Source organism: Anabrus simplex, chromosome 6, assembly GCF_040414725.1.
Source record: "Anabrus simplex isolate iqAnaSimp1 chromosome 6, ASM4041472v1, whole genome shotgun sequence".
Classification (NCBI taxonomy): Eukaryota; Metazoa; Arthropoda; class Insecta; order Orthoptera; family Tettigoniidae; genus Anabrus; species Anabrus simplex.
Genome location: NC_090270.1, coordinates 213,964,837 through 213,980,211, shown reverse-complemented (window position 1 = coordinate 213,980,211; position 15,375 = coordinate 213,964,837). Strand labels below are relative to the sequence as shown.

The 15,375-nt window shown below is 39.5% G+C and overlaps 1 protein-coding gene across 1 annotated transcript; it reads left to right on the top strand.

Annotated features, from left to right (window-relative positions):
• Positions 1-510: 510 nt before the first annotated feature.
• Positions 511-15,131, top strand: LOC136876331 (tubulin beta-1 chain-like). The gene is made up of 2 exons (XM_067150183.2): positions 511-664; positions 13,559-15,131. The coding sequence occupies exons 1-2, from the start codon at positions 608-610 to the stop codon at positions 14,843-14,845; spliced, it is 1,344 nt and encodes a 447-aa protein (XP_067006284.1). The 5' UTR covers positions 511-607; the 3' UTR covers positions 14,846-15,131.
• The last annotated feature ends 244 nt before the right edge of the window (positions 15,132-15,375 follow it).

The following is a 15,375-nucleotide window of genomic DNA, read 5'->3' as shown; positions in this document are numbered from 1 at the left end:
GAGTATATATCTCACTTGTGATTAAGAATAAACTAAAGAAATATTTCTTAGTGGGCTCCTCAGATCCCCCACCCGTTGGTATACACGGAACAGACAATATCTTGGTATTGTTAGTGTTAAGAACTAAGACGAAAAATTAAGATTCCCCCTTCTTTATTTATTTCTGTTAATACTTCTTTTGTTATCTTTCTTTTTCCCTGTTTGTGGGATGGGGGGGGGGGGTGCTCGAGCACTGTAGCACTCCCCTGGAATCAGCGCCCCTGCTTCGGTACACCTGAAGTCTGAAACTTAAAACACGTTTAATGAAGCGCCACGTTTTTCGTTAAATCACGGAAAAATATTAACTGTGGTTGAATGTATAAATAGATTTATTCCAACATGTGTGACACGCCTATGCAGCCACTCAAATCATGGAGTGGGTTTAGTAACTTTCTAGTAGGTTGGCTATATGACGTAGCTGTTGTCTGAAGAGGTGACCAATCAGATTTGGGCTGGAGTGTAGCAGCCGGTTGCTTAAGGAATCCGTTGGTATAAGGCACGTCGACAGTTCACTTGGTCTGCTGAAAGCGTGTGGAAAGTTTTGGAGAGCACAAACTAAGTTACCAAGATGAGGGAGATTGTACACATCCAGGTTGGACAATGCGGAAACCAGATTGGAGCAAAGGTGAGATAATTTGTATTGTGTTAATGTTATTTTATGGTTCTTGCATTGAGTTTCGATTCCAGTGTTTGAATTACTTCCATGTTGTAACGAGTGCTGCTCAACTAACATGCAATAATCGTGACCGTTGTTTCTTCTCGTAATGTGCAAGGCTTGCGATTTCTTTGTTCTCTCTATTAATGGTCATGTGTGCCTAATACAACTGTTCGGAATAGGCACAGTTTTGCCTTGGTTTAAGAAGTATACTGTAGTTCGGTTATTTCGCAGATTTTTTTTTTTTTTTTCCCGAAATACTGTTATGCATGCCAGCAGGGTGTTTCCATTTTTTGGGACTATATACGGCTAATTCATCTTTAAATTTTCATCGGTTCGTAGTCTGGCTCCATGGCCAATGGGTCCTGGATTAGATTCCCGGTCTGGTCGTGGATTTTAGCATTCATTGGCTATTTCCCCTGGTTCAGGGGGTGAGTGTTTTTCCCGTCTTGAACATTGGAATTAATTTTAGGTAGAGCCCCATTTCTCACAGAAACTCAGGTAGCTGATACGGCGTCAGCTCGAAAGACCTGCACCAGACCCCTTGGAGGTCACACGCCATTATTATTTATTGGTCCGTATTATTGATTGGAATATAGATAAATAGCCACAAGCCAAACCTAGGGCGCTTGTTACGTAACGGCAGGCCTGCAAGGTGTGTAAAGCAGATTTGCCCTCACGCGGTCTATTTTCATTGATTCCTACATCATTTGAATCTAGTACTTTCATGAGGTTTAAAAACATTAAAAAAGTACGTTTACAAGTGCTTTAAATATTTGTTGATTTTACTTATCCTACTCGCTCGTAAATTCTATATAAACCATTGTAATAAAATATAGCCAGAGATCAAGAGAAGATATTTTAAAATTCTAAACGCACAAGTCGCCACAAATTTGTAGTTAAATGAAGTATTATTTGTATACCGGTACATACTAGAAATTGCAACATCCAAACGTATTCAAGATACGCAAGGTATAAGAACCATCAAGGCTATCTATGAGAGCGGGCCGGCATGTTGTTTGAAACAAAAATGACTGTTAGGCCACCCAAGGACAGAGGTGAGCGCCAAAAGGTTACCGGAAATGGGAACGTTACTGGAAATTGTTCGTTAACAAACATGGTGCCAGCTGTTTAAAACACTTATAATGTTCGAAATATAATTTCCCTTTTAACGGAAATAATACGGGTTACGGGAAAGAAGCCTACCATCGACAGTTTGCTTGTAGGCGTGTGAGATACTATTATTCATTAGGATACAAGCAACGAGTAGAGGTGTGAAAATACTGGGTTTTTTTTTTTTTTTTTTTCGTACAATTACCCGAGATATAAAACATTGAACAGTAACACTACATACCGTATAATTATATGGCTGGGAGTGACAACGTCATAGGGTGTTAGCGACAAGGAATTAATAGCTTTGTTCTTGCAGCCGTTACCAACCGTTTCAAATTGTCACGCGCATGCTCAAATAATTTTACGTATTCTTCCATTGCATACTCTGTTTCTGATCACGAGTCATACGTTCTTGCAGCGTTTGAAACTTACCAGATGGTTGGCTGACGATCGGAACGATTCGCGGATGAACAGCAAACTCCGCCCAGGAGACGCATGCGCATTAAGCTAATTCAGTGGTGTACAGATGAGCTTAAATGATATTTCAGAATGTGACCGGCGTATCTGAGTCAAAGATATGACTTGTATCTGTGATTCAGGCACAGGAAGCACGATTGTCACGGTCACTCTTCGGTCGCGGGCGGCCAGTTTCGAAATAATTCTAGTTGTCATTGTCGGGTAGTATTTTTTTTCTTTCTTTCGGAAGCAATAAATTAACAAACGGAATGCGATGACCCGTGTCGTGTCCCGGGATACTAATTATTTACAGTACTTTATGTAGGTTTAAAAATAAAATTACCTTTATGATGAGTGTTCATACAATATATCGTAAAAGTACAACACAACAGGTGCTGGTATTACGATACCTAAGTGCAATGAAGATTGAAGAAAATGGAACCGAAAAACTGAGGCATATTAAGAGTTTCTTCGTTAGCAACAAATAAGAAATTTATGAACTTAATACTAAGATTCCTCCCATATACAGGGTTATTCAGCTAAGTTGTCGACGTCAAATAATTCTTAAACGGTATTGACATTTTTTCACTTTCAGCAATGGTACCAAGGGGTACAGTACTGTTTCGTGGCCTCAATATCTTGAGATCATGGTATTAACTTCCCATTTTAAAACGGTACCACGCTATTTTGTACGCATAGCCTTAAATCTACAAGCATTACAAATTCAGCACCGTGATTATTTTGGAAATTGGAAAAGTACTTGGAGAAAAAATACGTTCAAACTTGCTTCATTTGCCAGCTGTGACTGCCCCGTTACATACGTGCTACATATGAAACATAAGTAGCTGTTGTTGAGTTGCTAGATACAGTAGGTAATATTCTCTCTACTGTGCTCATAAATATGTGATAAAATGTATGATTTAACACCTTTAATATCGCCGTAAGTAACAGGTAAATGATAAACCGATATAGGCCTTGAGCTGCAGCAGATAACATAGTCCTGTGAATGTGATTAAAGTGCACAACTTAACCCTTTATAGGGAAAAGCCTTGGGGAATAAAATATATTACTTATGTGATTAAATAAGTCATTAGAGTCTATACATTGTTTGATTATGCGATATGGGGTGGTAAGTATTTTTACCAGAGAGCATTTAGGATTTCCTTCCCCACTGAGTGCACTGCTAAATATATTTACCACTTTGCTTATATGACAACTTTCCAGTGTTTTGCAAATAGGTGGAAAATGCAGATGGAAATCGTGGAACGAGAAGTATATGTAATTATAAATGTCGCACTGGCTCTGGAAATTGCACTAGAATCATGGGGTCATGGGCAAAAAAGACTGACCTAAGAACATAGGCTACATCAATGTTTTACATCTTCCATTTATTATTTTAATAGAAGTAAGGCACATAATTCTCCTTACAAAAAATACAATTCAAAACAAACCATCTAAAATTAATTTCTAATATTGTATAAGAATGTTACAAAATAGCATAAATATGCATTCAGGCAGGTAAGTGCCTAGGGGGGAGAGAGAGAGGAATTTTGTGATATATCCCCCCAATAAAAGTCTGATTTGTCGCCCCTTCCCCTATGGGAAGCCCTGTGTTTGCCACTGTGTGTGGCAGTCTATTACATCCATAATTACCCTGAAAATGTATTTATTATTACTATAATTATTTTCTGTTTACGCCCCTGAACTCAGAGGAACTGAATATCATACGGATTGACTAAATTTGTTTTTCTGAAACACACATGAAGTTTTGTTTGGGTATAAATCCAGTTTCATAATCTGGGAAGCTAATACATCTTGTGACTGATAAAACGTTACGTCCACGACCTCAGTCTTGCTGAATGTTTTCATGTTAGTGAATATAACATGTTGGCCACAATATTGTAGGAAGAGGCATATGTAAAAAAATGTAACTAGAAGCTCTGAAGTCTGTTTTCCGATATTTATATTACCAATTGCATTGAAAATGAGCATGTTATCAGTATGTAAAACAAGCTTTGCCTTTCTTGGTACTTCATGTGTAGACAAATTATAATTTTAATTAAATCTTTCCAAGTTAACCACGAAATGTTATCTGTTAACAAAATGATCAAAATATCCTTGTGTAATTCAGGAAAATCCAGTATCTAGCTTAAAATGAGCTGTATTTTATGGTCAACACAATGCCTACACGAGTAAACTGTACCACTTTCGGAAGTGAAACGATTCAAATATCAGTGAAGCGCGAGTTTCGAAAAAAGTGGTAAATATTCTTACCAGAGAGCGTTGCTAGACTAGGAAGCAGACGGTTACGGCAACTTAGGGCATTGCCATCTGAACAGTTTCTATGGCAACACAAGTGGTAAATATATTTACCAGCGACCTATAGTGTTAAACAATATTTTGTCATAGATACTTCGGGGATAGCGTATCTGATATATCGGTGACAAAGTAGCAGGCTGTGATTTATCGACCATCTCTATAGTGGTGCAACTATTGTAGATACATTTTTAATACATGCATGATTCTGACGAATTCCTCTTACTGCTTAATTGTCTTTTGACCAACTTCCTCATGTATCATGATGTTGTGGATATATGAGCACGAGTAAAATCCGGTGATCCTGTGAAATACCTTTTTTTTTTAAATAAAAAAATACATATTAGGCCCTAAGTAAAATGGCGAATTCTTCCTTTCGTGTTTTAAACTATTGTAAGTGGTAAATTCACTGATAGTGTTAAATACCTGCTAGTGATATTTTATCATGCAATAAATAATTAAATACTTAGTGTGGAATATAATAAAGCAGGCCTATGTTGATATTGATGAAAGATCTACTTTAGTATAAGCCGAGAGTGACAATTATTTGGATGAACTTTTTCAGGATGTCGGATATAAAGTAGTTCAGAGAGTAGTGCCAGTAGTGATGAAATCCCAGATTCTATTGTTGATGAATTTGGCCTGCTGGAATTATTTGAAGAAAGGAGACCAAAAATTTAACACTATTTTGAAACTGTGGTGCCATACATACATTATAGACCGTAATGCCTTTCAGCCTTGTTTAGTTCTATACCTCTTATCTTTAAATATTTAGAAACAAGAGTACAACCATAGTCTTGGTCTCCCTCTACATCTCTTACCGTCCATACGAGCTCATTCTATGTAACCTATCCTCCATTCGCCTCACATGACCCCACCCCCGAAGCCGCTTTATGCATACAGCTTCCTAGAGTTAATTCCTAACTTAGCCTTTATCTCCTCATTCAGAGTACCCTCCTGCCATTGTTCTCACCTGTTTGTACCAGCAATAATTCTCGCTATGTTCATGTGTTACTAACTCCTGTACAAGATATCCAGAGTCCACCCAAGCTTGCTCCCGTAAATCAAAGTTGGTCTGAAAACGGACGGATGTAAAGATAGTTTCGTCGGGGAGCTGACTTCCTTCTTACAGAACACTCTTGATGATTGCAACTGCGAGCTCACTGCATTAACTTTACACCCCCTTGATTCAATCTCACTGGGCATATATTACCATCCTGAGAGAACACAAACCTAAATACTTAAAATTATCTACCTCTTCTAGCTTTGTATCGCCAATCTGACATTCAATTCTGTTGAATTTCTTACCTACTGATATAAATTTTTTCAATAATCTACAATTAATTTCATCGTCCCCCAGTATGGCAGAAATCTTTTCCCTCGGTACCTTGTCATATGCTTTCTCTAGATCTACGAATCATAAATACAACTGTCTATTCCTCTCGTAATATTTTTCAGTTACCTGGTACATACTGAAAATCTGATCTTGACAGCCCCTCTGAGGTCTGAAACCACCCTGGTTTTCATCGAACTTCCTCTCGACTGACCGCACCCTCCCTTACAAGGTGCCAGTGAATACTTTGCCTGGTTTACTAATCGATGAGATACCTCGATAGTTGTTGCAATCCTTCCTGTTCCCTTGCTTATAGATAGGTGCAGTTACTGCTTTTGTCCAATCTGAAGGTACCTTACTAACACTCCATGCTAATCTTACTACTCTATGAAGCCATTTCATCCCTGCCTTCCCACTATACTTCACCATTTCAGATCTAATTTCATCTATCCCTGCTGCTGTGACAAGAGTTCATTTATCATCCTTGCCACTTCCTCAAGTGTAATTTCACCACCATTATTTTCCTCCTCCCCATGATCTTGGCTGTTTGCAACACCACCAGGAAGATTTCCTTTTACGTTGAGATGATGTTCAGAATATTCCCTCCACCTGTCCGGTGATTCCGTGGGATCTATTATGAGTTCATTTGAATTACTGAAAACACTGTTCATTTCCTTTTTTCTTTATTACTGTCCAGAAAGGTTTCCCTCCCCTGCCTGTTGTAAGAGGCGACTAAAAGAGGCAACCAAGGGATGGTCAAATTAGAACCATGATGCTACTTGTAATAAGTACCACCACGCACGGAACACCATCGGCTGGACTAATGATCTATTTCCAACTCTTACATTGAAATCGCCCATTAGCACTATCCTATCCTTGCTATTGACCCTTACTACAATGTCACTTAATCCTTCATAACACTTGTCAACTTCATCCTCATTTGAACCCTCGCATGGTGAATACACTAAGACAGTTCTTGTCCTAATTCCTTCAACTGCCAAATCTACCCACATCATTCGCTCACTTATGTGCCTAACAGAAACTATGCTGCATGCAATAGTATTCCTGATAAACAATCCTACCCCATACTCTGCCCTTCCCTTTTTAACATCCATCAAGTACACTTTATAACCTCCTGTCTCTTCATCGTTATCTCCCCTTACCCAAATATCACGTACTCCTAGCACACATTATATGCATCTTTGCTGATTGAGCCAGTTCTTTCTTCCATAAGCTCCATTAATATTGATAGCTGCCCATTGAATTCAATTTTGCTCGCCTAGTTTCTAAGGAGTCCCTCTCCTGTCAAATGGGAGTGGAACTCCGTTACTCCCATTGGTCCAAGGTTTGCTTAAAATGTTCTGAGCTCGGTAAATTTGTGAAGTAGAATGCTACTCTACTTGCAGGTAGTCCAACTCAGCAGTTACCCATGGTTCACAAACTAAGGACGCAACTACAGTAACCCATACCACGAACCGTACTGTGGTGCCTAGGTATAATAATGGCAAATTAATTGCAGATTTTCGTATCAGTCGAGATGTTGCAGAAAATTTAACGGAGCCGTATGCCGTTTCAGTTTTGCGTACCATGTCGGGAGTTAATGGGAAAAAGTAAGGCCCTTGCAACAAATTCTTGCTTATCTGTGGTATGTAGGCTTCCAGACTGCTTCGTTCGGAGACGTTGATTGGCTCAACATTACATTTAGTGTTTTAATATCAACAAAAGTAACTCTATTAGCAGCTTATCGTTTCAAATTATAACTTAGCCAAAAGTGGACGAAAAAAGTAAAAATAGATTTTGGGAGAATGGCTTCCCTAGTCATGAATGGCATACACATAAATACTGACAGTAATCTACTGATCCCGATTCGTATTTGAACTTGAAACACCATTTTTTTTCTCTATATTTATTGACCCCTTCTAAAGATTGGGAGCAATTAACAGGACGCCAGGAGATTTTTAATCTGAAACTACCGGAGCAGGTGTACTACCGAACAGTACATTCCTTTATTAAAGCAAAAGTTCAAGCGGCTGTATCACATTAAATTGAGTATACCTGATTCTTTGTCATTAGAGCATATTGTGTACTCAAATTTGGCTGTGGAGAAAACTTCCAAGTATCAAGAAGTTGAAAGAGGGAATCCAAATGAACATGGGTGTGAAATTATTTTGCTGTTCGTTCAGTTTTAGCTACAATTTCTCATGTACGCTTATTTATATTTTCCATGGAATTTAATTTTAACCTATTAGTTTTGTAGAAGTCGATAAAAAACGGGTAACAAGAATTCACCAGTTTACTGCTGTTGGAATGTAAAGCAGTGAACGTCGTTATTTATTAAATGTCTTTCCCGCCGTTGCGCCTTGCAATCACGTGTTCTATTGAGTTGTGAGCAGCGTTCTTGCAAGGATGATTTTACTCGTAAACTAGTTTCCAATAGAGCATCGCCAGGCATGCGCAGTAATTGTAGTGAAAAACTAAATCCGAAATTTCGCTACTGCGCATGCGCAACGAATTGAAAACATTTCACAAGTGGAAAAGAAAAATGTTCGTGACTCGTATGAAGTCACACCCTACAGCACATGTGACGTAAGCCAGGGCAGCCAACCCTTCCTCGCGGAAGGGAGGCGGCGTTTAACACCGGTGGTCATTATGAGCTTGGGCTTATGGGCGTAGCCAGGGAATTACTGAGGGTTAGAACCCCTCCCCCAAGGAATTTTTACAAAAAAATAAACAAACTTACAAGTCATTCATGCGCCTTTTTGTTATTGGTTTTACGTCGCACCGACACACAGGTCTTATGGCGACGATGGGACAGGAAAGAGCTAGGAGTGGAAAGGAAGCGGCCGTGGCCTTAAGGCACAGCCCCAGCATTTGCCTGGTGTGAAAATGGGAAACCACGGAAAACCATCTTCAGGGCTGCCGACAGTGGGGTTCGAACCCACTATCTCCCGAATACTGGATACTGGCCGCACTTAAGCAGCTATCGAGCTCGGTCATGCACCTTCATTGTGTTCTACCATTTTGTAACTACAACCCCTCAGACGGTCAATCCCGGCTACGCTACTGCTTGGGCTCATGTAAATATGCACATGTTCGCGGCACGTAATGGATTATTTACAAAGTGTGTACCATGTATAAATATAGTTAAATTCTTAAGTTAAAATATTCGGAAGAGATAATTATGACCGATCGAGGTGGGCTTGCGGTTAGGAGAGCACAGCTGAGAGTTTGCATTTGTATTATATATTTCCTGAACTGGTAAATAGTGTTGAGTTGAAAGGAGGGTAGTGCAGTCATTTGATTTCTGAGCAGTACCCTGATTTGAGTATAATTATTTCATTGAATGACTTCAATTCCTGCTTGCATGCTATTGAAACGGACCGCTGTTCGACAGTCCTCAACGTCATATCTTCTAACCCCAAGTGATAAAAAAAATAGCTTGATACTTTAAATGAAAGGTTTCGTTTGCATGTGTAGTTTGGAGGAGGGGTGATAATCGGCTGCAGTTCGACCGGTCGCCATTACCACATGCTCGTAATTATGGTACAGTTAAAATCGGTTCATAATTTGATTATTTAATCAATGGTTCATGTATGCACATTGTTCGGTATTGTGTAATTAACTAATAGACGAATGATTCGTGCATTTGCAAAGTTGATTTATGTGCGCTGTTTTAAGTGTTTAATTGCCTATGAAAGTGCGGTGAAACGAATCTCGCGCGGGAGTGATTTGAAATTTTAAAGTATGCTGGCTTCATAGAAAACTTCGGATATCAAACTAACCTATAGTAATCTGTGAACACTTCCTACTTGACTTACTACGTGAACTTGCAATGTAATGTAGTCTGTTTTAACGTTTCTGTGCAAGTTGATAATGCTTCTTGGGGCGGGTCGATAGGTCCCTGGTAAGCATAAAGCAAGGATCTCGCTTCACTGTTGCTTCAGTTAGTTTCACATCGTTCGTACATGATTTCCTCATTCCTAAACATGTACCCCCCTTCATAAATAGCCCATTATGATTGGACTCTCAAGCGGTATCGAAGAGATCTCGTGTTTTGTAGCTTCGTTCAAAATTTCCAGTATTTCGAAGTTTGTGATTTCTATGGTGAATTTGTATCAACAGCATGTATTTTATGCGAAGACTCATTTTTTGCTGTAATACAATGCGTGCTTAGTTTGTGCTTTCATGTCGATTTAAATGTCATGTTGGGGCATGGTGGCGTCACGAATTGTTGAACGGGGACCTGTTTCAATAGCATGGAAGCCGTATACAACAATCAGTATAAGTAGCTTACTCACCTTACTGTGAGTAGGCCTAACTGCTATAAATCAGGTGATTGCCCTCCTCTCTTCTTTCAACCTGTAGCAACGCTACTTGTTTAGTGACGTCGAAAATAGGTCGTATAATTAATTTTTTCCGAATATTAACTTAAAAATTGACTAATATTCGTAAGCCATGCTATGCATTTTTAAAATAATCAGTTTCGTGCCGCGGATACATGCGTACTTAAGAGTCCAAGCTCATAAAAATAGCGGGTGTTATACCTTCCTTCAGCGAGCAAGTTTGGCTGCCCTGGCTTATGGCACATTCTCGCTGTGCTGTTTGTAGAAGGAAGATTTTTCTTGTCCGCGGTGAAATGTTGATTAAATTCGTCACGCATGCGCAATAGCGAAAATTCGGACTTAAATGAATTAATACCCAAAGACTTGATCTGCCAACAGCTGTCATAGGTAGCCTAGGAATCACTGAAAAGGCATACTAGGGAAATGAGTGAGGTTATTTCCCCGTTGCTATTACATATCAGTCTGCCAAGCCCACTGAACTGCATTAACAAACAGACCCTATGAGTGATTTTCACACCATTCATAACAAGCACTGTCTGCATAAGGAATGTGTTACTAGCATTGCTCATACCTAGGTCACTTTCATATTGTCAAAGCCGAGGGTGAGACTGAGAGAGGTCAATGAAAGTAACAAATTTTAGTCCATGCCAGAAGATATAGTACACTGTAACCACTACACCTCACCAGCAAAGGCATATGTTCTGTCATTTATAGTGTACTGTTCAATGTTGTATATCTCAGGCAAGTGTACAAAAACACAGTTGAGGTGCTGGTCTTCTGACCGCAACTTGGCAGGTTCGATCCTGGCTCAGTTCAGTGGTATTTGAAGGTGCTCAAATACCTCGGCATCGTGTCGGTGGATTTACTGGCACTTAAAAGAACTCCTGCGGGACAACATTCCGGCACCGCGGCGTCTCTGAAAACCATCAGAAAGGCGTTAGTGAGACGTAAAAAAAAATTTATGTAAAAAACTTATTTTCATATCTCTACTCCTATTGCGTTTAAATCGTCCGACATGAGGCAGACTTATTTGAACACTTTCAAATACCATCGGACTGAGCCAGGATCGAATCCTGCAGGTTGTGGTCAGAAGGGCATGGCTTCATCCATCTGAGCCACTCACCTGGCTAGTTTTATATCCTGTCCAGTGGCTGGATAATTGATCTATATTCCAGTGAACGGCAGATAAGCTTTTATCATTAAGCAACCAAGTAGAGGAGAATATTTGAAGTACATTAGTGTCGTCTCCTATCATTTTGACTTGCATACGTTGTTTGTTTGGGTCATCAGCCCAGGCTAGCTTGATGCAGCTGTCCGTGCCACCCTATCTTTTGTTGAACTTTTCATTTCTACAGAACTACTAACTCCTGCATTTACTCCAATCTGTTTGTAATATTCAGGACTTGGTCTACCCCTACAGTTCCTACTGCCTACACTTCCTGTCAAAAACCAAATGAGCTAGTCATGGGTGTGTTCAAGATATGTCCTACCATTCAATATCATCTGGTCTAATTTTGCCAAATCGTACTCTTATCACACCTATAAGAATTCATATAGACTGCTGAAGTTCCATTCTCAAGGATTAATGCATTCTTGTTTTGCTGTGAAATGTTCCATGTATAATTTATTTTTAACTTACCATTTTCAAAATGTAGTTTCCTCTGCCATGCCAGTCAGTAATTGCATCTGATTGTGGCACTTCATTTTTGGCATTTTCAGCACTTCATAATCGTAAAGATATGAAATATACTGCTTTCTTACTGTCCTGTATCATATTCTGGTTTTACGGTTACTCAGCTCTATTCTATTCTCGTTGGAATTCTTGTTGACCCATGTATGGCAGGCAGAAAGGAAGGAAATGAATAGTTCAAGGAAACAGGCCAGGCGAGGGTGTGGTGGCTGACACACCTGACATATATTGGCCCTGTATATGTTAGTGTGCGTTTGAAATTGCTTTCACTGGAGAGGAATATACCAGGTGGCATGCCCAAATTTTGCTGTAGGCTCATTTGGGTTGGTGAGTGTTTAGCTGGTGGCTGCTAAGTCTTTCATATTCTGGTTCGGCCAACAAATTGTAGTTCATTCTAAGTACAGCAGTATTAACTATCTATACGGACGTATCACCACATTTTCCTCTGTTCCAGCAATGATTTGCCGTTCAGTGAATCTAGATGTACTCATATGCTGGAACGAACACAACCCTCTTGATATCATGGTGCGCCATATTTCTTCCATGATTATTTTAATGTGGGAGGAAGACTCCTACTCCACGAAAAACAATTTGTTCTGTAATGAGTTGCAGCTTTCTTTTGCCCTCCCACAGTGGGTTATGTTAATTGATATTCGTCACTCTTGTTGCTGAAATTTCTTTTGCAATGAATGAAATATTTAGGAAGGCTGTGGTTTTTAATAGATGAAAATCCAGCTTGTATGCCTTGGATAAACTTCAGACATTTTGTCCTGGGAATTAGCAGTTCGCCTTTTTTTAGTAATGTTATTCCACATCATTTTATGTATATTTGAGGCAGTAATGTTTGAAATTGAATTACTTTAAAATTCTAGGGTTTCCAACGTTTCAATCGTGGTGTTGAAAAATGTTGGTTTAAGAAAAAAAAAGCTGGATTCTACTGTATTTTTGTTGGAAATGGCAGGAGATCAGGACTTGCTGCAATGCTTATCCTTCTGTGCTATCTGAAGAAACACCATTATGTACGGTTTTATATTACATGAATTGTTTTAGTATGTTTTAAAGTTATCAATGTGGCAGAATTTAAGTTCCCTCTCAGTTAAACAGAAAATTCTGCAAAGGTTCTCTTTTCTTTTCCAGTGCCCAATGTTTAGCTGGTTTCTTGGGAATTTATGCCAAGCTTGCATCACTTCTATATTATTTTAAATCCTCTCAGGACAAATTGTAAAAAAAAAAAAAAAAAAATTCTTGCATATTTATTCTCGCATGTTAAGTTTAACTTATTTCTTTCTTTCTTTCTTTCTTGAATTTGCTTGGTCTTTGATTTCTAAGGCATTATGGAAATTATGTATTGATGTTCATGCAATATCAGAGGGTCTTAATTTCAGGATCAGACTTTCTCTCTAAGATACACATGTCTGGAAAATGGATTGCATTGCAGAGTGTATTTCACATAGTCACTTGCCAGAGCAGCGTGGAACTGGGCAATTATGTCTTGGCCATGATGAATAAATATTTCCAGTGATACTATTGTAAGAAATGGCAGTGTGTAATCATTTGTGAGGATTTTCTGTTGCTCATTGGATGTTATTGATGTCATTTCTGTTTCTTTGTAGTTCTGGGAGATCATTTCTGATGAGCATGGAATCGACCCAACTGGATCCTACCACGGAGACTCGGACCTTCAGCTGGAGCGTATCAACGTTTACTACAATGAAGCTTCTGGGGGCAAATATGTGCCTCGTGCCATTCTTGTGGATCTTGAACCCGGCACCATGGACTCTGTTCGTTCAGGACCTTTCGGCCAGATTTTCCGTCCCGATAATTTTGTTTTCGGCCAGAGCGGTGCTGGCAACAACTGGGCAAAGGGTCACTACACAGAAGGAGCAGAGTTGGTGGATTCTGTTCTGGATGTAGTCAGAAAAGAGGCCGAAGGCTGCGACTGCTTGCAGGGATTCCAACTAGCGCATTCACTGGGAGGTGGTACTGGTTCCGGCATGGGGACTCTACTTATCTCCAAGATCCGTGAAGAATACCCAGACAGAATCATGAACACTTACTCAGTAGTACCTTCTCCCAAAGTATCAGACACTGTTGTGGAACCATACAATGCTACCCTCTCTGTCCACCAGTTGGTCGAAAATACAGACGAAACCTACTGTATTGATAACGAAGCTCTCTACGATATTTGCTTCAGGACACTGAAACTCTCAACCCCTACCTACGGTGACTTGAACCATCTTGTTTCTCTAACAATGTCCGGTGTTACGACGTGTCTTAGGTTCCCTGGTCAGTTGAATGCCGATCTCAGGAAACTCGCCGTTAATATGGTTCCATTCCCTCGACTCCACTTCTTTATGACTGGTTTCGCTCCCCTCACATCCCGTGGTAGTCAGCAGTACCGTGCTGTCTCAGTTCCTGAACTTACGCAACAGATGTTCGATGCAAAGAATATGATGGCTGCCTGCGATCCACGACATGGTCGCTACCTCACAGTGGCTGCAATTTTCAGGGGCCGTATGTCGATGAAAGAAGTTGACGAGCAAATGATGAACATCCAGAACAAGAACAGCAGTTACTTTGTGGAATGGATTCCCAACAATGTGAAAACTGCTGTCTGCGATATCCCACCTCGAGGTCTGAAGATGTCTGCCACCTTCATTGGTAACTCCACTGCCATCCAGGAGATTTTCAAGCGTATATCAGAGCAGTTCACTGCCATGTTCAGGCGCAAGGCTTTCTTGCATTGGTACACTGGGGAGGGCATGGACGAAATGGAATTCACTGAAGCAGAGTCAAATATGAATGATCTTATATCAGAATACCAACAATATCAAGAAGCCACCGCTGACGAAGATGCAGACTTTTATGAGGAGCAGGAAGAAGAAGTTGATGAAAACTAAATTTGAATTGACCAAATTATTTTTTTTTTCCAAGACAAAATTTTGAGCGCCTCTTCCACTTCTTTACGTCTTTTTTTCTATGTATTGTACTTTTTGTAGATTCTCGTTATACATTCGCAAGTACACGAAGTACTAAAGGACTGAACATGTATGTTTCGTTACGAAGGAGGATGCATTAATTTGTTTTTTAGTTGATTTCTTTTCTAATTTCTGTCCATTACATTTTTTCTCCAAATTGTGCCATTTTTGACTTGCGTATTGATATTAAATGTTAAATTTCTCACAATTGTTTTTAATTCCTGTTAACCTGTTTTCCTAATCTACCACTTCCTGCTGGAAGTACTTATCCTGAGAGAAATACTGTTGTAGCATGAAAATGTATGGACAATTGTTGGCAAGTTAATTATAGCTTTGTCTCTACTTTTGAGTGGTAATTTAATGACTTGATAAATTAAATATTGAATAATGTTATAGTTTTGCATTTGCTATAGTCGGGTAATTAGAAAAGTGCAGAATACAAATTATGAAAG

Bases quoted from the DNA above. Each gene is read 5' to 3' on its own strand.
- LOC136876331 (XM_067150183.2), top strand. From the start codon at position 608: ATGAGGGAGATTGTACACATCCAGGTTGGACAATGCGGAAACCAGATT. The intron at 665-13,558 runs GTGAGATAATTT...GTTTCTTTGTAG, and splicing joins GAAACCAGATTGGAGCAAAG to TTCTGGGAGATCATTTCTGA.